The 27648-nt window shown below is 37.6% G+C and overlaps 1 protein-coding gene across 1 annotated transcript in view; it reads right to left on the minus strand.

The window, feature by feature from the left end:
- BANK1 (B cell scaffold protein with ankyrin repeats 1) overlaps positions 1 to 27648 on the minus strand; it is a 139960-nt gene that overhangs the window by 101897 nt on the left and 10415 nt on the right. The window contains 3 exon segments of the mRNA XM_061360909.1: positions 9928 to 9993; positions 16942 to 17159; positions 17161 to 17332. Coding sequence (XP_061216893.1) covers positions 9928 to 9993; positions 16942 to 17159; positions 17161 to 17332 — 456 coding nt within the window.

The raw sequence follows: 27648 nt of genomic DNA on the forward strand, positions 1-27648 counted from the left end.
AAGGTAAACTAATTCTGAATTTCAGCTGTGAATTCAGTGCACATTGGTAAAATTATACTGAGCCTTTCTGTAGACATACATCATTGAATTGAAGCAGTTTTAATTCCATTTGCTTTAATTTAATTTGAAAGTTAAACAGGCTACACTAAACAAAGGCTATTTTGATTTTGAATGAGAACCTACCCACAGTTGGATGCAGTTTAGCTAATCCAACTCAAAAAATAAATGCATTAATTTCTCTGATCATCTCTGTGAAGACTAGACTTTATTTAGCACCACCCTTCAGAAAAAGGAAGGCATGAACCCTTGCTTAAGAAAACAGAATACTGTATGCCCATAGCACATACTTTGGGAATATTATGTTTTATCTGCTCATATTTTAAGTCACTCATAAATCTTAAGCACATAGAATTTACTTCAGAAACAACTCATGTGAGATACATGCTGCTTCTGAAATTTTTTATACCCCACTTTAAGCAAAGGAGTATTGCAAAGACAAGAAATATTTCATTATCAGATTGACAAAATAAGAGGACTGGATAGCAAATCTGGTAGGCAGTAGATTCTCTAATGTCGGCTTCCTGTCAGTGATCATTCTTCAATAATCCTGTAGATGCATTCTAATCTATATGAAGTTCATGACAACTTTATTTCTACAGCCTGCACACTGCTTATCAAAGATGACAGTGGTTATTTCCACCTTTTAATGTCCCAAATAATTAATCTACCAAGAAGGTCAATGCTAGTGATAACAAGTTGTTTTGAACTATGATATTTTCCTCCCACATTAATTTCATTTTAATGTTTTTATTATGCCTCATGATGTGTAATTACAATATTAGGACATCAACCCAGTCAGTATTGGAATTTCACAGCCCTAAAGTATAATCAAATGACTAAGAAATGTGACTCTTACATCAAAGAGTTAGGTATTTAAGAAAATGAGGGATTCCCTTGTTGACTGTAAAAGTGGTTAGCAACTTATTAGCTAAAAACCATCAAGCAAGACTTATTTCACTAAATGTCAGGTCTACCTAACAATCAATAAAAGCCATGTAGAGCTGTTCAGGATTAACAGGGATCTATATTATCATTACTATATATTTAACAACCAAAATCCAGAGCCCCAACATCTAGCACTCAGATTCCTACCAACAGTTGCACTCTGTCTGTCCTAAAATGTAGAATGTAAAACAACCACCTGAAGTGGTGTCAATGCTGAATGAGCAATACACCAGAGATTAAGGTAGCCTTGTCTTGGTGGCATTATCTAAAACAATGTAGCTCATTAAGGATTTAATACTGTAGTAATGAAATTCTAGTAACACAAATATAGCAATGTACAGAAAATATTTGTTTAATGTGGGCAGAAGGGGTAACCTGAGGTACAGGTCTTTTGAACACTTAGATTTTGGATATCTTCACTCTGAATCCTCCTTACAGTCTTGCTTTCAACCTGAAGGCATAGCTAGAATCTCCATTAATTGCCAAGGCTTTCTGAAAAATGATCATTTAACAAAAATTTACAAATGTAGGTGAAGACTAGCTTAAAAGAAACAAAAAGGAACATCATTATAATGCTGGAATATCTAAGAGAAAATTTATTAAAAGGTATTTGTTGCTTGGTGAATCTGTTCTTTTAACATTTTATATAATGGTGACCTATTCGTGCAGCAGTAACGATTAAATAACGGATGGATAAAACTAGACTGTTTTTTGAAGGACTGAGGTATAACAAATTATTAACTATACCTAATGATGCTTAGACAGCACTATGAGCTGGAAGGTAAAAAGAAAAGAAAATCTATGAGATAATTTTCCCTTGAGTATTCAGGGCATACCTACTGGGAGTTATCATCTATTATAGAGGGTAATCCTCCATTTCCATCAGGTTACTTTTGTAGGCTTACTTTTGATAAGTATCTACTGCAGATGGCCACACTGAAAGGGCTGATCTAAAATTTAAATTTGTATTTACATAATAAAACATTACACACATTTACTGTAACAGATATTCATTTAATTGGGCACAGTGCTGATGCTTTCAATTTTCCTTCAATGTTCTCTCTTAATTCATGTAAATTCAATACATCAATTTGATATATTTTACACAAAACCTTTTGGAACGCATTATTGCTTTCAATTTAACATTTTAAACTGAATTAATGAAATTACTTTGAAATTGCATTCCTTCATATAAACTGAGAAATTTTAATGGAGCCTCTCTAGTCTCTTGTGGATTCAACAATTAATTTCTCATCCTGGCTTCTGAACAACTTTCATGCCACATCCAACCTCTCCCCCACCTCCAAATTCTAACTTTTCAAATACACTCTTTAGCTATCCCCTTTGCAGCCTACATTAGAATCATAAATTGTCTCTGTCTTTGATTATTTGGTACTTGCTACATGTTTTGAGTCAACAATGTACATGACAGATTTGGGGTACTAAAAATAGCATAAACAAACTTATGAAAGATTTATGTGTTTTCTAAGGCTACCCATGGAATGAATCTCACAGCTGAAATATATATCTGGTTTTAAGAAAGCAAAATGCCCACTAGCTTCACAAATTTCAGTTCTTACTCAAGTCTTCCTAAAGCAACGATAGCTGAAGAACTGAAACTGCGTTACAAAAAAGGTCCTTGTTTATCCCTGGATCAACACAACATAAAAAAGGATGAGAAATAAGGGCAAATCAGGTTAGGCAGATGACAGGGAACGGAAAGGTAATAAAGCACATGTGACCAGCTTACCACATGAAAAAAAAAAAAGGCAGTGCATTCCAGTGTCAAAGATTAAAATAAAAATTATTACAGGGAAGAACACATAGGCTAAATCTGGCTGATTATTCAAGTGCAGGAGTCATTCCATGTAACACTCCCCAGCACAATGTGAGGTAAAAGCAGAGATCTTCCCATTGCACTCTGTGAGGTATAATTGAAAAGGTGCTTGTCCACAAGTGACTTCCTTGCAATTCAAAAGCTTAAAGCCAAACACACGTGTGAGTGCTCTGCAGAGCTGTGGATGAATGTAGAGCCATACAGGCAAAAAACAAACAAACAAACAAACAAACAAACAAAAAAAACAACACCCCCAAAACCAATGACAACCAAACAATTAACCTTCAATGTGGAAAAATCATGAAAAGCCATGCACAACACAGTCTTCCTGCAATCATAATGAGATTATCACAGACATTTATAAAATGTAAACCTTTTAAAGAATCTGTATCTGTAAATGCTGTATGAACTCAGCAAAGTGCAGTGGAATTGAAAGGCAGCCTTTAACTGCATAAATTGCAGTTTATAGTAAATGACCTGAAAAATACTGTGAGGAACAGAGAGGTAGAAAACATCCACCACACTGGGCTTCATTCAATGAACCTTTTTCCTCAACTTGCACATGGGATTTATTCATCTTTACCATAATCCCCTTTGTAAGATAGGATTTCAAAGCAAATTCCCTTTTCCGCTCTGTTGAAAACTTTTCTTCTACTGATGGTGAAAGAGGGCTTAGGAATGGAAAAGTTTCTAAAAATCACAGAAAACTATTAAATACACACTTGTATAAACATCTGACTTAAATCTTAATTTCTTTTGTTTTCTATCATGAATAAATTTCAGACCGAAGTAAGCATATTCATTATTGAACAAGCTTTAAACAGTGCTTCTCCTTGTGCTGAATCATCTATCTTTTGCAAATACATTGACAGTTATCTTTTTCTCAAAAGCATTCTGAGTCCCAGTTTCTCCTGCATGGTTGAGCTCTCTTGTCAAAAACAGTAGCTTTCTGTGAGTTGGCCTATTTTGCCTATGTCTCCAAAATGTTTCTGTTACTTTATTTATGGTGAACAATTTTTCTTGCAAATTAGTGTCAATTTGACAGCTCCTGTAAAAGCTATGAAGAACAGTTTTTCCTTTTCTGAGTATTTGGAGTTGGTGTTTCTGTCATCCTAGCAACTGATGGTGCTGCAATTGTCATTCACATCTATTTATCTCTCATAACAGAGCAATCCCTAGAACCTTCCCCCCATCTATTCTTTTCTGCATTGCTATATATGAGTAGGCAAAGACTGATTTGATTGTGAAGGTGTGTACACACCTGTTCTTATGTTATTGGTATATTTTTATACACAACAATTTACCACTCTGACATAATTGTAGCCTAATGGAGTCATCATAAAAGCATCCAAATGCAATATAAAAGTCTTATTATGTGCAGCTATATTGGATATGACAGTAAAACCAAAAAATCCTGCCTTCAAATAACCCCAAAACAGCAAAAAACGATTTACCATGAACTTATCAATAATCTTCAAGAAATAATTTACATGAAACTGTAGGCATTTGTTGATATATATACTTTGATTTTAAGTGTATATTTAGAGACAACCTAAGGCTATGACAACTACTGCCTAACTGGTCTGTGGCTTGACGTCAGCTCAGCAACCAGTGCTTTGGTTAGGATGCACACACATTTAGGATCTTTTTGGGAGTAAGCTTATCTTTTACTATATATCAACTCATGTTATTATTTTTATGGTAATAAAATTATTTTCAGCTGCAGCAGCACTAATAATATGAGCATTCAGCTAAGCTTTAGACACATAGTAAGACTGTCCCAAAGAGTTTCTAAACTATTAGGCACACTGATTATTTTGGAAATAATAACGACCTGCCTGAGGTCATTTCAGTGCTAAGCAGCCAGTTATTTCCAGTTTCTACATTATGCATAGTTTCATCCTGCCTCTTCTCCAGTGAAAAGCAAAATGATGTCTGGCCCTCTGTGTGTACCAGCAGTTCTCAGTTATTAAAGCCTAATGTTTTATTAAAGAGTCCATATATCCACTTCAGAGTTACTGAAGTTCTACCACAGTAAGAACACTGGCATTTTTGTTTCACTTCTTTGTGGTATCAGCACACACATCTCTCACCTCTGTGTTTCAGTGAAGAATTATACAGCACTAAACATTGCCCTAAATCTGAGATGTGCTGTAACAACAGAGACAGGTCATCCTCCTGCGGCTGACTCAAATTACCAAGGAAGACAAAAGGACTGATAGCAGAGGCATCCAGGATTGTGAACAGACCTCCAAAACTTGTTTGTTTGATAAAACGGTCTCACAACTTCCTTATTATTCCAAAGGGGCTAGCAGCAGCTGCCCAATGGCTCTTTTATCTCTAAAGTACAATTCAAGCCTCTTATAATTGGCCTGGCACAAACTGCAGACTGTGCTTGGACACAGAAGTAGCACATGGCTACATTTTGAATTACATCGATATAAAAGAACATAGCTAGAGTGGAATATTTTAGAGTCAAGTCGTTGTTCAGGGAAACACACCTGGCAAGCAGGCCAAAAGTTCACATTTCAGCTGAATAAGGGTTTAAGTTTTTATAGATCTCACCCTCAAGAGCTACTAGTATTTAGTCAGACTTCCTCTTCTTGGCCATATCAAGCAATTCTCTTGATGAAGAATGTTCTTTGCTGTCATCAAAGTTCAAAAGAAATGGTGTGGCTGGAAGCTCATGAACTTTAACACAACTGAAAAGTCCTTTAGCAACTGCTTTGGGAGAGGTTAGGTGGAGAGATACTGTTAGCTGTCATTCTCAGCCTTTGCTCTACTCAGAATACAGGCTACATGTCATTAACAGTATCAAAATGCTTACCAACACAAGACAATATACTCCATGTTATGGTATCCCTCAAATCAATCTGGTAACAGAAGCTAGCTGCAGCTCATTTACCAAATAGTAAATCATAGTCTCACAGTAGAGCTCCAATACCTGCACAGGGCTGTTATCAGTGCCTGGATGAAATTTGTGGTGCTGCTGTATGTACAGCTCTAAATTACCTCAGACTTGCCTATCTAAGAGACCACATGTCTCCCTGCGCCATGCTACCACAGCTGCTGTCAGCAGAAAGACTCATGCCAGACACATTTGATATTAAAGAAGGGGGAAAAAAAGTCAGTTGTCAGCAAGACTGACTCACTGGGGGACGGGCTGCTTTGCAATTTACTCCCACCTTTGGTTTGAAATAGCTACAGTCTATTGACCCTTAAACCGGGCTAAAAGGTATGCTGCTTTCTCAGTAACACAATCAAGAGGGATATTTCTAGACACATCTGAAAAACACGCTTGTTTTCTAACTCATGATTATTTTTCTTTTATTAGGATTATGAAGAGTAACCTGAGGTCTTTCTCTTTTAAGAAACCACCCTTTAATCCAAGAACAGGCACATTTTCAGATAGCATTATAAGAATAGCACAGTAGAGGTTACTCTGACTGCTCTTCTTTATCTGCAAAAGAGCTGCCACCTATCTTGTTACCAAGCGCTGGCCTTTCTCCAGTTCAGTTTGGTAAAGGATACAGGTAGCACAGTATGCACATATATGTTAGTTTGATGAGGCCTCTGAGCAAGACCAAAAGATGTCTGCAGGTAGCCTCAACAGGTAGACAGCTATTACACTTTGAAAATCAACTTTTTGTGCTGCAATTTACCCATCGCTAATTGGTTCCGTGAATTAGTGCTAGGATACCAGCCTTAATGGTAAATATTAAAAACAGACAAAGCTGTTTCACAGAAGGGGAACAGCCTTTTCTGAAGCTGCATATCACCTAACTGTGTTTGAATTTGAGGTTAGGTCTATTTTGCAGGGAAAATAACGAATGCCAATTCCTCAATAATGCACTCACATTCTATCTGTGTGGTTCACAGCTGCATATGCATATCTGAGTGAGATTGCTTCAGTTTTCCAAACTTTGCAAATTATAAAAAAATGCTGGTTTTGGGAAGCAGAAAATTTCTTGAGGAAATTTCTCAAAATACAGCTTTCTAGTAATAAAAGTAAATCCACTTTTCTTATATGGAAACCAGAAATACAGTAAACACAACTATATTTGTGAGTGGCTTGTTTAGTTACCACCTAGAGGAATGAGTGCTCATGCATTTGTATCATGATGGTTAGCATTTCAAAACTGGGTTTTTTCCATCACTCATCATCAAATCAATTGTCTTCACAGCTGCTTGTAGCTCATATTTCCCCAAAGGATCATACTGTTCGTCCATTTTCAAACTCACTGCCTGACCTTTTCCCTCAAGGCCTTTCACAATTCACTTTAATCAATCACATCTTATTGATTGTTAGCACTTGCTCATTCCCCAGCTATGTTTGCTTTACTGGATATAGTTTGTATTTAATGTCCTGTCATACACTTGCTGCTCTTTCCACCCTTGTTTCTTTAGTCTTCTCATTTAGGTTTCTTATTTAGCTTTATACTTCTGATCTCTTCAACTTTCATTCAAGTTCAAGTCTAAATTCCATCTTCTCTTAGCTTATCCCTTCTTTTGTATAACATACTCATACTCAAAATAAACTTCATCTTTCAGCATGCCATTCTCCACAGAACAGAAAGTGCTTCTGTAAATTTATGCAGTTCTAGCAAAAATCCTGTCTTGGTTTATGACTTCTGACAGTTCTGTGTCATACATACAATTTATCTCTACATACAATTCCTTCTTATTAGAAAGAAGCAAAGACAAGAAAGAGTTCCTGGAAACATTTTTTTCACAATTCATCCAAATCCTATCTGGTTACCTGATGATTCACCTACTTTCTGCGGGGCAAGAACACTGGCTTATTTGCAGCTGCCACTTTGACCTTCTTGGCTTTGTAAAGACTGACATGCTGAACCTTGGAAACTGCAATTATTTCATTTCTTGGGCCTCTCAGCAATAACTAGGCAGCACTAACTCACAGAGGCTACATGTAAGCAGTACAATCAAGATTACTGCCAGAAACTGAATGAGAACTGTGGTCCACACAACTTCAGCAAAGATTTCAGGTGACATTTTTGCTTTTAATGCAAGACATTCTTATCCAAAAAAATCTTCAATTTGCTTTATTACAACATCAACTATTTAGCTGATGGGAAACTTGGACTGCTCTTGAAGTGCTCATATAGAAGCAAAAAAGGATTCATATAAAAGGAGTCAGGGTTTAAAGCAGGAGTACCTTGCAGGAATATCTCCCCAGTCCTTTCTTTTCTTAAGACCCTGTTTTCTGTGACCATTTCCTCTTTTACTGTCTCAGTTTTTTGGACATCACAATCATGAATCAGAGGAACAGTGATGCCACCCTACTGAGCACCTGGATGATTAGTCAGTAATGACAAAAAGCCTTCTTTATAGAATCATATAATGGTTTGTGTTGGAAGGGACCTTAAAGATCATTTACTTCCAACCCCCCTGCCATGGTTTCTCAAAGCCCCATCCAGCCTGACCTTGAACACTTCCAAGGATGGGACTGTCACAGCTTCTCTGGGCAACCTGTTCCAGTGTCCCACCACCCTTACAGAAAAGAATTTATTTCTAATGTCTGACCTGAATCTCCCCTCTGTGAGTTTAAAGCCATTCCCCCTTGTCCTATCACTGCATGCCCTTGTAAAAAGTCCCTCTCCAGATTTCCCGTAGGCCCTGCTTAGGTTCTGAAAGACTGTTGTAAGGTGAACCTTCTCTTCTCCAGGCTGAACAAGCCCAACTCTCTCAGCCTGTCTTCACAGGAGAGGTGCTCCAGCCCTCTGAGCATTTTCGTGGCCCTCCTCTGTACTCATTTGAGCAGTTAAACCAACAAACTTCTTCAATGCACTGGCCCATGGTACATTCAACACATGAATGAAAGAGACATCCTTAGAAACTCTGACAATAGATCTGTAGTATCAAAACAGTGGAGCTTTACAGCAGCTTTCTGCTTGAGTACACCCAAGATGCCCAGAGAGTCACCAACAGCCCCTGTCAGAAAGGAGGGAAGACTAACAGAAGAAGATATAATAGAGAAGTGGTTGGTGATATATACCCCCTTCCACACTATACACCTTTCAAAGAGGTATATTTCTAGCTAGTTTTGGTCTGGACCTGTAGAGTGCACACATTTTAGTGTCTGAAGTGTACCCACTGAGCTCCCTGAATGCACTTTTCCTTTTAGTTTTACCTGAAAGGAATACAATCAACATGCTCCAAGATCAATCTGGGAACCAAAGCTAAGAGGGAATGACAAGCATTTAAAGGCACACAGGTTGATGTGTGTTTCTTGAAATTAACTGAATAAACTAAAATCATAAACTCCATACATCACTGACATGTACGTTGAATTTGTGCCAGTGAGGAAGAGCTAGTGAGCTTGCAGTATCCTTCTGCCCTTAAGCCTTGCGAGCAGAACAGACACACAAAGCCAGCAACCTCAGAGTCCAGCATCACAGAACTGCTATGTCTGAAATTCCAGAATGACTTACACATTCTTCTCCATCCATCAGCAAGCATGTACTGTTAGCCAGTCACTTCACAACAGTGTCAGACCAGAAATAAAATTGTTTAAGTAAGAACTGGGGATAGCAAACATGTCATGTGGCTGTTTACTAAAAGTAAGTGGATATTTTGCCAGCCTGTTTGCCCTAGTAATTGGTCTTTCACAAATATTAATAAACCAGAATGGAAAATGTCAACAAGTGCTGGAGTCCTGGTGCAGGGCTTCTCCCAATCACTGGCTGCCAATGAATGACGCTGTAAGTATATGAGTGGGACTGGTCTATCTGAAATTTCAAATCAGCTGTCTTTACTACAAGCAAAACTCATGCTGGGAACAGAAAAAGAAAGCTCTTTATATCTTCCTTTTTCCCTACTCTGAAATTAAAGGAAAAAGGAAACGTTCCTGTTGAATCTCTTCCCCTTTTTCACACTCCTCACAAGAATGTGTGGGTATAGGTATGTGGGTGAATGTTTCAGATAAGGCATTTTCTCTATGCAACCATACGCCATGGTGAGATTAGTTTATTGCCCTTCATATCTGACAAGGTTTCAGCAAATTAAATTTATTTTCTTACGAGTACTGGTTTTATTTGAGTAAATGCAAGGGGAATTCAACTCACCGTCTGCAAGAAGGACTTCATAGATGTCAGACAAAGAGTCTCCAGGATTTTCATTCTGTGGCTTACCTAGGAAAAAAGAGTAATTTTTTAATGGTATATACTTGGAAATATCTTTAACTGGTCATCAATTCTGATGACAGTGACCAGTGCTATCATGCTTGACTGTTTCACAGAATGTTTAATTTGCTCTAAGAAGCACCTTAGCATTAGAAATCAAGCTGGGGGCAGGGGGAGAGAGAGAAGAAAAAATGTCAAAATCAAACAAAGTTTGGAAAACAAATGAACAGACATTGTAAAACCTCCGAAATAAACAAGTACTATGACAATGCTTTCCACTTTCTTTTTTTAATGAAATTCTGTATGCTGTGCTAAATGTAAGACGAAGCTATTTTAAAGTTACAGTTTTGCAGATAGGAAACAAAAAAAAAAAAAAAAGAAAAAGGAAAAAGGGCTAGTGAAGAGGAACAAGCCAAGAGAGCTCTTTAGATGGAATTGTACTTATCCCTTTTTAGTAAACATCCTCATGACTAGTCTTTTCTATTCACTACAGTAGGTAAGAAGTCTGAACTTCTTAGAAGTGTCCCTGAAAGTCAATACAGCAAACAACGGGATAGGAGCTGAGCAAAAGGCATGGGAATGGAATAATATCCAGAAAAATGGATGCAGGCATTGGGGTCTGGATTATAAGACAAGTATGCAGGGTGGTGTTTTTGATAATACAATAAATTTGCCTAAAGAATTTCCCGTACCAGGTCAAAAAAAGCAATGGCCACATTATGTAAAGTACTGGTCAGATATTAGAAGACTCTGTCAGTTACAATTTGTTGAAATTATTTTGATGGCTTAGTAACTGTCATGAGACTTTTTGCCATGTTATGCAATACCTGCCTATGTCACTCATTATGCTAGATCAAATTATCACCTGTTTTTTGCACATCTGCGGTAACACTGACATAAAAGGCCTGCTTGAGCTCCATGTTGTGAGATTCAGCTAACTCAACAAGCATGCTGTTGTACAATATTTGTGGGATCCTGATTATGTATATTGCTGGGTGCTCCAGAAGTGAATAACCAATCTTACTACAAGGGATCAAGACTATAAAGAGTCACTAGGTGAAGACACCAAGGCTAGGATGAGAAGAATCACCTGGCAAAGTGATTGCTTTACAATGGCTTTATTAAGGTTGCATAAAATCACTCAAACCCAGTCCTTCTCTGTACCATATTATTGACTATTCCTTTCACCTTTCTTTTAAACTGCTCTGTACTGTGGGCAGTACACAAGGTAGACCTACTCTGGCACGGACTTGTGGTGGTGCTTACCGTATTCTGATTCATTTACGCTTGTAACAGGAGTCCAGTGAATGAGGATTCCAGTGAGATAAAGCACAGTGATATTAGCTGATTCCTGCTCTAAAGAATTTAGATAATTTCAGGTTGTCATCCTGAAGTTTTGAGACTAAAAGCTAGAGGGCTTTTAAAATATGCTTTTCAGAAGTGCTCATTAGTTCTGTATTGCATTTTCTGTGAAAGACCCTACAGCTGACCTGTAGACATTTGAGCAGCCACATACGCATCTGAAATTAAAGCAAGTGGGCATAAAAAATATACTAGGAAGTGTTAGGAAAAGTAATTTTTTAAAGTGGTATCAGAAGTAGAAGAAATGCTTCACCCTAACCTTTCTAAATACTAGTACATAAAATGATGACAAAATAAAATACTGTTTGAACAGCACTCAGTACAGAAAAGAGTTCTACAGGAAAGCACATTAGGAAATTAATAATTCTGTTTTCTCAACAGGATTTGAATAGCATTCAATACATAAATAATGCAACCGCAAACTCAAACACAAAACAAAGTATCAAATAACTGCTAATTAACTGAGCACTACTGCACTACTTATCCTGTGTACTAATGAGGACAGGTTCTTGGGAAAGGGGTAAGAATGCACTTACATAATGAAGGGAATCAATGTATGAACAGGGGCCCTAAATAAAGTTTAACAGCCTACTTTGTACCTGTAACTCTGAGTTTTGAACACTTTGAAGTAACTTTTTCTGGACCGAGTTCTGTCCTGATAGCCATTTAAGTAAGGACAGAGATACCCCACCAAGAGCAAAATGTGATGCTTTACAAAAAATAAAATAATAAAATAATAATAATAATAATAATAATAATAAAATTGTTCTTTTGCTATCTCAATTTCATGTTGGGTTTTTGGTTTTTGTGGTTTGGTTTTTTTTTAGTATGAACTTAAATTGGTGCTACACTTCCCTTTGTCAGGGATAGGTGTTAAAATATATTTTGGTCTGGAAAACAACACAACCCTTATCTTATTATATTTCCAGGAAGCTAGCACTAACTCAACAGAAATACATTGTGGTAAAATCACAAATAGCAATTTTGTTAATTACAACATTTGTGTGCCAAAAAAATATACAAGGAATGCATTTCCAGAGGACTTCCCTAGACACCTTCCAATAATAACTTACGAGTAACTGTGACAAGTAATCACAGTGCAAAACCCAATGGAAGTCAGTAATACATTATATGAAAGACATGCAAGACTACAGATTCACACAGCCATTTTACAGTTCTAGCTTCAAAATACCTGCTGGAAATCTTAATTTATTTGTAAGCTTTAGAAATCGCCTCACAACTGCAGCTAAATACTGACTGATGACTGTTGTGCCATGAACAAGACATAAATTTGGATGGTGTCCATTTGCAACCTTGAAAGAACAGACTAATGATGATAAACCCATTCATTTTAAAAACAAAATAATTGTAAGCTAAATAAACAGTAAGATCACAGTACATTCATTTAAATTAGTACATGCTGTTGCAGTAATTTTTAAGTTCTAGTAATTTGACTTTCATTATTAATAAAACTTTTTATGATCTTGTCCTAAACGCTGCTAGAAAATATTCACTTTAACATGTCAGTGCATTCATTTTCCCAGGGTTTTTTTTAAGCAGTTTTCATCTAATTAATGTCAAAAATAAGAGATGAAAACATCACATACATGATGCATTCGAGGGTACAGGTCACCGCCAGCTAGACACATTGAAACATGAGTTGTTAAAAAACCTGATTACATAATGAGTAAAGTCATCTCTGCATTTTGCAGAAATAAGAGAAGAAGAAGAATCCAAACAGTTTAAGCAGCAGGGAATGACAGTCTCAACATCCTATCTATGGTTGCCACCTCCAGGCTGCCACTTCAGTTTCTCTTCTGGTTTGAAGCCAGATCATGTGTCAGATGAAACAAGTTAGTGACACTAACCACAGTTTTTTGTTGACAGTCATCCCTGTTACAAATCCACATCATGGCATTGGTATCCCAGCAATCATTCTATGTGGATATTGAGAAACACAACATCTCAGATTTCTTAATCCAGTAATCTTAGCAGAAGTCCCTGCAGAGGACTCATTGACATAGCAAAACAAAGTGAGAACTACACTGTGGCACACTTCAGCTATAGATTCATATAGACTATTTTGTTTTTCATAAAAAAACTTAAATGACATTTGAGGTGCTCCTCTATAAATTGATGGCCTCATGGCCTGAAAAACACACCCACAGAGCGAGCGACTTCTGAATCCAGTGACCTGCACAGTGGAAATCAGCCCATATTTGAAGGGGGCTGAAGACTTGCTTACATTAAGCCCTATTTTAAACTCCCAGCCTGTTCTACATTTGCTCATTAGAGACAAACACTGAGTGCTACTGTCTCATTACTCCACATCTGTATCTTACTAGTAGTTGCAAAAGCAGTTTTCTTTCCTTGGTGATTTCTCTCCTTGGTGATTAAAACTGTGCAGGTACACTGAATGCTTTTTAGGTAACAACCAGAAATTAATGGCACACTGCTGTCTCAGGTAAGAGTTACATACTCATTCTGAGAATCTTTCCTGAGCTGACAAAGACTGTGGATACAGTTTTCTAGTAGGGTTATGTTACTTTAAGTACCTCATCATGCTTTTTAGTAGAATAGCAGATAATGAATGGAAACATGCAGGTTTCTTCAGCAGTTCTCAACTATCAAATTTTATAGAAGTAGATTCCCTTTGTATTTTGGAAAAATAAAACAAAAACAAACAAACAAAAAAAAAAAAAACACCAAAAAAACAAGAAGGATACCACTGCTTAGAGAAAAGACCATAAGTGGAAATGACAAGAGTTGTTCTATTAAACTGTAAACTATGAAACCTGATAAAACAGCAAGCAGTCTAATGGATACTTATGACTCCTGAGCTGTACTGAGACATCCCATCAGAAAGTCTCATAAAAGTGTCAGCACACTGTAGAAACAGTGTCGTGGAAAACTATTTGTATTAGGTAAGACCTGTTCTTTTTTCTGCATCATCAGTACTGAAGCAAAAATAACTACAGGAGGAATTCAGTTCATTTGAAGTAACTACCTCCAGTTGCAAATATCTATCTCCAAAAGCAGAAATGCAAGGGACAAGAGATAATCACTGAAAACAATTAAAAGCAAGAGAAGATGATGATCCATATGAAGAGAAATGGGAAATCTTGTGAGTGCATAGGCCTGAAGAAAGACATAAAAAAATTGCTCCACAGGAAAAATAATCTAAGTATAGTTAATAGCCCATTAGCAAGCCATTTTAAATAAAAAGGAAAAATCTTTTTCCCAGATGCATAATCTGTCAAGGTCCCTGCCACAGATATCACAAACATAAGGAACTTCACAGGATTCTACAAGAGTATCAAATGCAGACACTGCAAGCAGTCACCATGTAAGCAAAGGTAAATACTGGCAAGACATGCACACCTTCATTCCTCAGAGCTTAAACCAACACCCAGGTCACAGCAAATCTCAGACCTGGAGCACTTCCACTGTGCAACACAGAGCAATGAGTGCAGAGGTCTCCTAGCAAGCACTGACCTGAACTGGCTTGCCTGAAGGCCAGGGCACATCAGCACAGAAGAAACTGGGCCAGGACAGTTCTCAGCTACATGTACAGAGGAGGGCTTATACCCTGAAGCACCGTGCAGCAGCACTACTCCCAGTTCCAGATCTAGTTCATATAACTGAATTTGTCTGATTGCAGCCACAGTCTATGCATTCCTGGTAAAGATGTACACACTGAGACTGAGGCCCTCAACAGCTAGTGATTAATTCAGCTTTGTACCTTTCCCTGAAGTTGCTATTGACCACTGCCAAAGACAAGATCATTTGAGCACCTCTTTGTCACCTGATGTTACAAGGTAAGTAAAATCCCAAGGGCATGTGCAATAGGTATTTTTGTGAATGCACAGACCTAAGGAAAGAACCATCATCTGTCTTCTAGGAAACTGTCTTTGCAGAAAAGTTTGCAATTTCCTGTGCATGAGTCTCTGGGCTCAGCACCTTCCTATACAAACACACACACATACACACACACTTAGTATAGACCCACTGTTTTCATTCCACTAAAAGGCTGCCAAGAAACTTCAGTCTGAAGCTACATATGGACACAGTCAGAAACTGCAAACATTACCTCCTGAAACCAAACTAGGCAACTGTAATTAGCCCCGAAACTTAAAGTCTGAGACATGCTCAGAAAAAGATATGAGGAAAAGGTTAGTAAATACTGAACAGCAAGAAATGTTAGAAAAGGAGATTGTTGGGAAGGAGTGTAAAACTTAGTTTTGAACACACTGATCTGATACAGCCAGACTGAAGATAGGCATGTTCTCAGCAGCTTTGAAAGCCTTATAGCATCCTTAAGGCTACTCAGCCACAAGACAGCAGGAGCATCCAGCTACATCCAGTTACCCTGACTCATCTGGGGTCTCTCTACCCCTGTATTCAAAAGAATATTCTTGGTTGTTCATCTGCATCCAAAACCAGGTTAATTTCTGATTAAAACTCCTGAACTGCAGGATGTCTCTCAAGCACAAGCTCTTCTGCCAGTAAAACTAGCACCTTGCAAGAAAACTGCAACAAAGACAGAAGCACAATGTTCTACTTAGTAGATAAAATAATGACATAACTGCAAGAGCTGAGAGGAGGTAAGAGACGTAAAAACTGCAAAGAAACAGTAATAAATATGCCTTGAAAGCAAAACACACAACCACCTAACCGACACCAGTACACAACTTACATCACCTTTTCAAAGTGGCCCATGTATCTCTCTTTCTAAAGCTACTTCTTGGCATCATGTGTGCAGCCTAGCAAAGTTGAAGTTCGGGTTAAACTAAAGATGTGCAGAGACTTTGCTATTTCAGTACCTCGCACTCTCAAAAGAGGAGTTTTTCTTACATTCAAGGAAGTGCTAAGTTTTACAATAATGTTTTTTTTGTAGTTTCTATGAATGTGCAAACAGATACAAACTGGATAGTTGCAGTCCTTCCAGTACAGACTTACTACTTGGGTTGGTAAACAGAGAAGGGAACTTTTGCCCTTACAGCTTTTTGTGTCACACAGCAAATGATGCCAGCCATGAAAGCCTGGGTCTTACTCAGTAGTTATTTTTCACAGTCAGATTTATCTCAGGAGATATATACACTGTCCCATTAAGCCATTTCACAAGAGATGAAACATAAAATAATAGTTTTGTACAGTTTCTGAGATTTGTAAACTCAGGAAACAGAAACAAGTGTATGTCAGCTCTTCAGTCCCTGCCCATGGCAGGGGTGTTGGAACTAGATCTTAACAGGATCTTAAGGTCCTTTCCAACCCTAACTATTCTATGATTCTATGATGCAGTCCTACCATGAAGTAAAGGTGGAAGGTTTACATGTGCCAGTGGCAGCTTTTAGACTTTCCAAAGCTGCTTCCCTGTGAAAATGAAGCCTGATTAAGAGTACAACAGTTTTTATCACACTTCAATGACAAATGTATCACCAAACTCAAACCGCTGGATCAAGCTGAAGAGATAGAATTTCTCCAGAAAATCACATTTTTCACTTGAAAATGATTAATACAGCTATGAAAACTCTTCTAATAATCATACAAAGTTATTTTTATTTTTAGATACACAGTGATTTATTTTTAGACTACCTGGTTGAATAATTCCAGTAACGACAGACAAATACTCCTCAGGTTCCTGATCAGTGGAAATCTCTTTGCTGCCTCTATCGAAGGTCAGTGTCTCATAAAGTATCTCTGAATTCTCCACTCCACAAAGTAGGATCACCACATTATTTGGAGGTCTTAGAACTCGCTCCAGAAAGTAACTTCTCATTTGATTCAGGCAGTTAAGAAGTCCACATGATAAGGAGTTTACATTTATAAGATGGTAAAGAGAATAGCTCCTGCTGCTTGAAAGACGAAGTCTCTATGTTGTAGAGTAAGATTCCTTTGTTCACTATGTGTCCAAAAAGTGATTTTAAATACAGAGCCCACTCTTCTGCTTCTTGTTCATATATCATGAGAATATCCTCTGTATTTTCTAGAGACAAGAAAATATATAAAAAATAAATACATTTTGAATCCATTATAAATATCAGAAGACATATTAGTTCCCCCCCCCCCCGAAAAAAAACCTGGAGGACAGGTCATTGCCTTGAAATGACAACCATCTGCTTATTTCTAGAGAAAGGCAGCCAGACCATCCACAGAAATGCTGGTAAAAAGAGCTCAGAATATTTTATGATTAGAATAGGATTCAACCAGTATTCAATTAGTATTTCAGAACAAATAATGAAATTGCAGTGCAGAAAGTAGAGCACATTCACACATTCTGCTCTCTCTTAGAATCTTGACAAATAGGTGCTATTAAAAATGCAACCGTTCACTTACAATGGCAGTAGTAAAGAATATATACTTGAACACTGGACATGGTCTGACTTTATTAGAAACAGATTGGTATGTTTAGGATATTTTGGCAGCATGGTATTAGGATAGTTGTTAGTGATCTTTCTTGACTGTCCTTATTCTAACAAGACACTTAAAGACCTGACAAAAATCTAGAATGACCTTTTTGTAGTTCTGCCTCTCTAAGACGCTAGTAAGATGACTAATACTCTTCCACAGTGTTACGAGGGTGACAGTATGAAACAGAAACAGTAGGCACAATCTAAAACACAAGAGGGTCCCTCTGAGCATCAGTAACACATTTTTCACTGTGAGCACTAGCACAGGCTGCCCAGGGAGATTGTGGAATTTCCCTTACTAAAAATATTCAAAAAATGCCTGGACATGGATCTGGCTCTAGGTGGCCCTGCTTGAGCAGAGCAGTTGTACAAGATGGCCTCCAGATGTCCCTTCCAACCTCAACCATTTTGTGATTCTGAGAAACCACAAAAACCTGTGATTTGCTGATCAACATAATATACATTAAAATGCCATGGTAACTTAAGACCCTGAAGTAGTTCACAATCACAGCCCTGTAGAGCAACAGTTAAGAGACTCGGGAATAGATACAGCTGCTGCACTTTACCTCCACTGAACTTCACTACGTCTCCCAGGCTCCTGATGGGTCAGGCAACCTGACTGACATTTGTCTGCAGTGCAACACAGCTTTGTTTCTTGGAAACATAGTGCAGATGTAGCTAAGGAGAATTTAAACAAAACAAAACAACAAACACAACAAAAACCTCAACTTGTCAAGGATCCATGCAAATGCTTGTACAAAAGGAGAAACTGAACCTAGATACTGAGTCCAGGATTACAGCGCTAGTTACGGACTCCCCTTCTTTTTAGAAGAAATTATTTCTAAATTCTTTTCATTCATTTTTTACTCAGGAGATATTTCTAATAAAATACCCAGCTGAAGGTTGACTGAAATTTGTAGAATAGGGGTACGACAGCTTGGTTGCTTGAGTTCATTATATGCCTATAAAGTGCTTGGTGCTTGGAGGACAGCTGCCATCTTTTAAAGATTTGTGAAGAATACTGAAGTCTTTAAAAAAAGTTTTCTGTCATAGGAAATCATACAGGGACATGCTCAGTATGGTAGTGGGTGATGATATTTCAAGATAATCGATATATGACCCTGACCAATATATTAGATCAGGGTAATATTTGTGAAAATGTGTTTGGAAAGGTGACTGCTACATTCTCTATGGTAAAAACATTCTCAGAAATACCCATTTCTGCCGAAATGCTGGAGTTTAATCATAAAGAGAAATAGTAGTGTATTTCTCATTTAACCCAGAGCAAATTTATGTTTTATGACACTAAGATGAGAAACGCACTTGCTAAAATGTCGGTTTTGGAATCTCATTTAATTTTCTATAACTCTCACACACAAAAAAAGTAGAAATAAAAAGCTATGGAGCTTACTGCACAGTTTCAAAAGAAGAAATTATATTAATGGAGCTGTAAGTTCAGAAGCTTTTTCAGTCTGACCACAACATTTCGTATCATAGGAAATGGCATCACCAAGCACCGTCTACTTTCACCCCTATTTACTAAAAGCATTGTGGATTTAAAGAGTATGCTCGATCCATGAAGAAGACTTCAGAATTCATTTTGAACATGCTTACTTTCAACTTCCAGCCACAGAATGTAGTTTTATCTATTTCTACAAGCTGAAAGAAGTATCTGCTCTCAGAATTCTGTCCTCTAAGGTCTTCAGACTCTTATGAAGTGACTCTTAGCCTTGCCTTTGTTACAGTTTGCAATCTGGATTACTTTGCCCACTACAAGAGAGGCTTTGTAGGACTCCTACAATTCTTTCTGCACTTCTGCAAACTTTCTCACCTTTTCAAAATACTTTTGAGGAACACCAAATTGTATACATGGCACAAGTTCCTTGACACAGTGTATAGGAAGAATAATCTCACTTGAGATTACCTCAGATAAGCACAGAAAAGTCACATTCAGTCTCTAAGTTAAAGGTCTCATTTTAAATTCATGTTCAGCCACATTTCCTTCTACTATGATGTATTTGGGTAATGACACAGCTATGTAGAATTGGAGGGAGGGGTAAAAACACATGTTTAAATTAAATGGTAAAAATATTTTTTTATAGCTTCAGAGAATCTTGATGTCCTGACCATGCAGAAGATCTGGCGGTGTCTTCCATGGCACCCACTTGGCCAAGTCTAAGCTTCTTCTCCCTGTAGAAGGAGAGATCTGGTAAAGAATGGTGCACTACTGCACCTCATCCCTGTGCAGACTGGAAGCATCCAAAATGCATTTCCATACCCCAGAGCAGAAAAGAACTGCTGGACTCAATCATTCAGGCACAGCTGAAGAGTTCCCTGTGGGCATGGAGGATTTAGTGGGGCTTTTTTGTATGCTTAAAGAGCTGACTTTATACAATAATCATAATAAAAATATATGTAAGGTATGAAGTTCACATCTGTGGAAATGGACAGCACAAGGCTTGAGTACTCAAGAAATTCTAAAGATGAAAGTGAGAAAGTTGCACTGAAATGTTAAAGGATGATGAAGTAATTCTATTTCCATATGGTATATATGCACCTAAGTCCAGAGCTTTGATCTTGGCTAAGTGTGAATGAGAAAGGGGTTTTAAGATGTTTATTGAAGGTTTGACTGCATTTCTTTTTAACTATATTGGTTTTTATATATGAGAAAAAGCTTTACTTGTACAAGAAAAGAGAGTGAAATATATCTAACACCACACTTGATGGAAGAAAGGCTCTGCAAACATTCATCTCATAAAACTTTAATATGGCTGCCATATTCAGTTTGTCTTTTCTATCTGTATACAGAGGGAAGAGTCACACTGTTGAGGAGAGACTCATACAAGCAAGGTATTTCGTGCTGCAGTTTGGCGCAATGTTTATCAGTTTAAAGAAAGCAGCTAGTGCTATCAAGTTACCTGTAGGAGACCTAACGTGGCTTTGTTTTGAATTATATGCTTGTATTTTTTTCTGTCACTGATATACCTTCTTGATTTTTAACTTTGATATTAAGCAGGAATGCAAGACCTACAACTTATGTCACCAAAACTGTATTAAATTGTGAAATACCACTATTTTGAAATGCTTTCCTGACTTTAAAGTTTACCCTAAGAATAGTTATGGAGTCCTCTATCTAAAATCTACTGCGTGTGTCTTGAGCTTTTTCCTGCTACACAATGTTTTGACTTCAGAAATTTTACTAAGATATAGATGCTTGAATGCAGCTTACTTGAATATTAAAGCCCAGCCAAGACTCTGTCTTCAAAACAGTACCATTTTTACCTGAACAACAAAGGCTGAAGTCTGGCTTTAATGCAACACTACCCAATATTGAATATACAGTAACAATGCTTAACTTTTCAACTAGAGTTTTCCCCCTTCATGATTTTAATCTCTCACTGTTGTTTGTTGGTTTTTTTTTAAGTTATGGCATTTGGAGTATAACGTAGATTGAGATGAATTTTGTTCCCTTGAAAGCTAAAGTTTCTATTAGAAACTATCATATCCTGACAACATTAAGCCATGCTTCAACTACTCCTACTTAGAAACTGACTCAAAGGTAGAAATAAAAAGTATTATTAGTTTAGCTATGAGAAACAGGAAGATAATTTATGCGGTCATCCATAACCTGAAAGGGTTATTTTGACAAGCAAGTATATTCTCTAGTTACTGGTGTGTACACGGCTGCCACCAAAAAACACACTGCATGAAACATGCCATCTGAAGTCTTCCTTGAAAAGACCTGATGAATCTTATGAGAATCAAATGAGACAAAAACATCTTTGTATGCTAATAGGACAAGGACAAAGGGTAATGGGTTAAAACTTAAACAGGGGAAGTTTAGATTGTATATAAGGAGGAAATTCTTTCCTGTTAGGGTGGTGAGGCACTGGAATGGGTTGCCCAGGGAGGTTGTGAATGCTCCATCCCTGGCAGTGTTCAAGGCCAGGTTGGACGAGGCCTTGGGTGACATGATTTAGTATGAGGTGTCCCTGCCCATGACAGGGGGGTTGGAACTTGATGATCTTAAGGTCCTTTCCAACCCTAACTATTCTATGATTCAATGATCAAGCAGGAATCAAGAACTTGCATACACAAGACAAAAGAACATCTTTTTATGGAAACAAAAGATACAGTATGGAGGGGAAAAGAAAAAAGTAAGTATATTAGAAAGTGAAAGAACTCAAGAACTCTGTAATACACTAAACACATCAGGAAGGCAAAGGAAACAAATTGAAGACTGGGAACTGGTGGGCTACACTTAAACAGGCACCTCGGTTTATGAATTTTGCCATCCTGTGTATTTAGAATTGAGCTAAAGTACTTCGTAACACTCATCTTCAATAACAAAACTGCTCCATTCAGAAAAGCAAGCCCTCTGCACTAAGGCAAATTTATTCCCTGCCTTTTAAAGGCTTAATGCTTGTAGATTATGTGGTTTACTTCTAGATACCTGCATTTTATTACAGCTGTTTCCAACAAATGAGCATTAACATACTTTAACTTAAATAAGGCTGATTTCAATTAGGCTAGGGTTTAAAAATTGGCTCTACTTTCCCACTGCCTTAGGATGCTTTAAAAAAAAAAATAGTGACACCTGAACACCAACATTTAACCCAAACTCTAACTGAAAGATGGATACTGTATATTTCTCAGGGTCATCCACAGCCTTCTCCAGTTAGTGTGCTGAACCCAACAATGTCATACCTGTTGTTCAACCAGCTGCCCAGGAATTCCTGTAACTACACAACAAGCTTGTCACAGTCAACCCTGACAAAAAAAGTAATCCAAGTCTGTTTACAATCTTTGCCTTAATCGCACTAGCTTTTGATACCGGCCTGAAGAAAACTTTTCAAATTGTTCTGAAACACCATGTTGGGAAAAGAGAGGATCAACTGCTAGAAAGGAAACTCATCCCATTTATTTCTTCCTGCCACAGATGTCCTTGTTTGGGAAGAGGAAACTGTGCAGGTTTTTTGTTGTTTGGGCTTTTTATTTTGTTGTTTGGTTTGGTTTGGGTTTTTTTTTTAAATGGCAGTCTTTAAAGGAAAGGCATTTGACAAAGAAGTGTATGAACTCTGTCAGCATGTAATGAGCTACTGTCCGTTAAAATTTGTTAAAATAAGGACAGTTGCTGAATATCTCAAAGGAGAAATGAAAAGGCACAGAATGGAAGTTCTTGCTCACTTTCTTGTAATACATTGATGAAAAATTGGAGCAACATAAGCAATACGGAATGACATCCATTGCGTCTTTAATTCTATTATGAATAGCAGACTATACTCTCCAGGATCACCATTAGCATCTTCCCATGCTAAAACTTAACTCATAATGAAGCAGTATTTTTCTCCAGGCATGGACAGCTAGGGCAGGGAAATGCAAGACTTCAGAAGTCAGTCACACTCATCTGATCAGACTTTTTTTTTAAGACTCTAGTTTCACTGTCCAAATCAAACATTACCCCAGGTGAATGCATAACATTCTCCCATGAATTCTCATCCCACAGAAACATGGGCTGCATGGTCTAGAGTGATGTATTCCTCCCCATGGCAGGGGGGTTTGAACTAGATGATCTTAAGGTCCTTTCCAACCCAAACCAGTCTATGATTCTACACCTTCTTTACTTAGAGAGCCTGCAGTCCATGTTTTTTAAACCTGCTAAGGTTTGAAAAATGTCTGTTTTCCCTCTGACATATCTGTTCTACTCTCCCTTTTGCCCACATTCCTTCTACCCTGTAGGATAAAACTATAGGTATAGTCAAGGGTGACACACAAAATAATGAAGCATGAGGAACATAAGAATCCTAGACTCCTATCTTTGCTTAGAGATTTGCAAAACCTTCCTTCTAATCTCAAGAAGATTCCTTTCCATTTGGGCAGTATATATGATGAGAATGGCAAGCATACATACTAGTTCAAAAGACTCCAGAAACAGAAGACCTTTAGCCTCTTGGCCCCTTTGCAATTTTTCTCAAAAATTCAGCCATTCGTCTCTTCATATTGCTTGCCCTGATCGCTTAAAATGATAAAAGTAACTATGGAAAAAGTTTCACTAGCACTTCAAACAACCCCTGCAATTTAACATTTGGAAACACAATGAGAACATTTCATTCAGCACTAATCAGTGGACTTAGTGTAATGAACTGCCCCTCACCCATTCAAAAGGCATTGATTTTCCCAGTCAGCACACCTGACATACATCCAGTAAATGTATCTCAAAATGCATCTCTAGCTCTTGGTTGCTGGAATTCTGTAAGGCAAATCCCCTGAAGCAAGCCAAAATGGATTCATCGCAGGAAGGACAGCAGAAAGCACTTTAAAACTACTTGCAGATAATGGAAAATGTTTTCAAGTAAGACATGTTGCTTTTCAGAGACATTCCACTAATGGAAATGAAAATTATAAAAGCCTGCCTGTAAACATCAGAGTGAGATTACGAAGTAGCTAAATTGCTGCTGTGCTGTGGCACACCTGTTTCAATTAAAGAAATTATCCTATCACTGTATCAGCCAGCAGAGCGGCTGCACTTTGATTCTCAAATGCCTTTTAACTAGCATGTAATAAGAACATTTTCATTGTTTATATACCTTCTGTTGCTAATTGCTAAATTGTGTGTGAAAACAAATACTTGCTGTATCTATATAAATTCAATCCTCATCTCTTCATTGTTTCTCTTATTAAGCTCAATGAGGTCGGAGTGTGCAAAATGAAAAATGTTCCTACAAATGGGATAAATTTAGTCTTGATCTAGTGGGCTTTCTCTGTAAAGAAATTCCATTGACCGTCCCTACAGTGACAATGGGAACACAGAGCCAGTGGGGTACCTTTCCACAGCATGGACCTGACCCAGGTAGATTAGAAAGATACCTAACTATCAAACTTGACAAAGTATTACGTCCCAAAAGCTGTTTGTCCTGAAGAGTGATGTGTCCTTATTCTCTAGTTTAGGCCTCTCTCTGATCTGTCCTGTGAATACATGGGCAGAGACATCTTACACTAGATCAGGCTGTTCAAAGGCCCTGTCCAACCTGACCTGTAACAATCCAATGATGGGGCATTCACAGCTTCTCTGGGCAATCTATTCCAGGGCCTCACCCATACTGTTTGGGTTTCTAAAACTGTTGTTTCCTTTGCCACAGGTCCGCAGAATATTCAGGGAAGCCTTCTGACATTCCATAAATCAAATGGCCTGATCTCCTATTTTGCAGACTGGTTTCAAAATCAATTTTTTATACATCTCATTTACTTGAGTGTTCATCCAGAAATTAAAGGAAGTGTGAGAAGCAGTTTCTATTTGATGTATAACATGTCTAAGCTATGAGGTTGTAGGAGAGTGTCTTCCTATTTCAGCTCATTTCTTTTATCCCTTTCTGACACATGCGACAGTTGCCAAAAAAACCCCAAACAACAACAAAAATCTCTAATCAGTGTTGAACAAGCACTTTATATTTTTGTGTTGACCTTTTTAACAGCATTCATGCTAATGATGAACACAGAAGTAAACGAAGTAGAAAATCATGCATAAATATGTGCAGCTTCATAAAATGAGCAATGACAGAGGTAACAGTGAGTTAGAAACCAAGCTAAATAAAACATTCAGCAACAGCCTCAGTAGAAAGCTGACATGTCTATATTAAAACCTCCTCAGCTTCCTCTTTACTGTCTTAAGATTCTAGGCATGAGCTACAGAATAAACTACTTTTATTTTTGCCCATCAGATAGAAAGAAATTGAGTTATTCATGAGTGCAAGCCTTCTTTCACATAATTTACCCATAGGATAGCAAAATCAACCACAATGCCCAAATTCCTTTAAAGCTTACATGAGATTCAAATGACATTTTTCCAGCAAGCAAGAAAATTATGTCTACAAAATTATGTAAACTGGAAAAAAAAAAAAAAAGTACCTTACTGGTACTTTTTGCTTCTCAAGCACAATGTCTTCCATTTCTAGTTAAAGGCACAGAATAGAAAGTGAAAACAAATCCTGCTTTAACCATTTCTATTAAACCTCACCTTTTTACAGAAACTGTAAAATTACAGAACCTTTGTAATTCGAGTACAGTAAAACTCAGAAGCTTGAGGACAAGAGGACAGGATCAAGGGATTATGAAACACCCTGCTTTTTACATGATCAAGCCCCTCATTGTTTGACCAAATCTATATAATCTAATTTTTTCTTTCTTCTTGAATATCAAGAAAAAGAAAAATCTTAAGAGGCTGTCATAGGTTTATCCCTGTATTCTTTGTACATACATTTTATTGATGTCTAATCTAAGATTCCTCAAGATACCAGAGTTTAACATGCTACCGCATCCCAGGTGTTCAGCAGTAACTGACTGCATGTTTGGTATAGATATGAAACACAATGCGCAGTTTTACATTTCCTCCTCTGAAGTTTATACCACCCATACATCATCTTTCATTTTCTGCAGATTACTGCTATAACTGCACAAACATCTTAAAACCACAAGAAAATCTCACTGCTACCAGAAGGCGCAGTCCTATACATTTCTACTATACAGCTACTTATACCCATCCTGGCAACTTATTTTTTATTCACCACTCTGGTCAACTCCCTCTCCTGCTTTGCCTTGCAGTTGCCTAAACATTTCTGTTGACGAAAGAGAAAATGAGGCATGGGATAAATCCAAGCCTCTGAAGTTACGGGGAAGTGAAAACTGCCACTTGCAGCAACAGCTGTGGCTTAACAGTGAATCAACATTAACATTCAGTTAAGATCAGGAATATACCCTTAAACCAAACCATCTGATTGTGCCCACTCATCATGCTTTGCTTCTTATTACCAACTGCCCTCAAGTGCATAAACTGCATACCTTTCAGATGAAAGTAAAACAGAACATGTGCTTTAGAATCACACCTAATGTGCACCACCTGCTAATGCCATAGGATCAGACTAGATCAGGTTCAAAATGAGCTCCCTTTAATGATACCCTGTGTGGCTCCCAGGCACTTACTACCTACTGCTGGCCTCAACAAATCCTCTTCCGTAGGGAGCACTGTTTACTACCAGTATGGAACTAGCCTTACAGCATCTGGGAAACTCAGTCCTCAGAGTGCTCACTGTGTTGGCAATGGCCACTCAACGCTAAAGCATTGGTAAGTGGTAAATTGAGCATGCACCTGAGCTCCCACTCACTCTTGCGCACTTGACCCAAAACACATTCCTCAGGCAACTCTTGAACGTAGCCATGCTCATTATATTCATAGCTGGTATGGACTGCAATGTCATGTGGTCCTGTAGTATGTAATGCACTTACAGGCACCTGGATTGACTAATTAGGACTAAAACAAAATTAAATACTTCTTATTATGATATTCAAATTCAGTGCACAAAACTTTAACATACACTAAGTATGGAACTATCCAGAAAGAAAACAACATGCTCAAGTGTAATTTTCAAAATGACAGTTGCTTAAGCCTCATGTGAAACTGTCAATCAATCTGACCTTCCAGTAGGAAACATAAACTTATAAAAAGGGAGGAAATTAAGTTGAGAAACACTCCTTCAAAGACTCCTACTTAAAGTCTTCATAAAGACTTAGATTCTTAAGTATCATTTATGCAGTACTGGATTGCTTCAGGCAATTTTTTTTTGGTGGTGCTAGATGACTGTGACAACTTTGTTGCTCTCAATGTACTAAACAAAACAGACTGTTTGGGGAGAGTAGGTACGTTTTGGCAATTTAAGTTTTACAATGCTCATCTGTGACATAATTGTGGTCCAAGAAATAACATAATTGACTTTTATAATATCTTAAAGACGGTTAATGTTCAACCCTTAGTTTCCAATAAAAAAGGATTAGCTTTCCACAGAGCTCTCCAAAACATTAAATCAAATGAATGAATTATCACAGCTTCAAAGGATAGTTC

This window comes from Neopsephotus bourkii, unplaced genomic scaffold (assembly GCF_033783945.1).
Source record: "Neopsephotus bourkii isolate Nb327-2 ecotype Australia unplaced genomic scaffold, CSIRO-AGI_Nbou_v1 NB_1037, whole genome shotgun sequence".
In the NCBI taxonomy this organism is placed as follows: Eukaryota; Metazoa; Chordata; class Aves; order Psittaciformes; family Psittacidae; genus Neopsephotus; species Neopsephotus bourkii.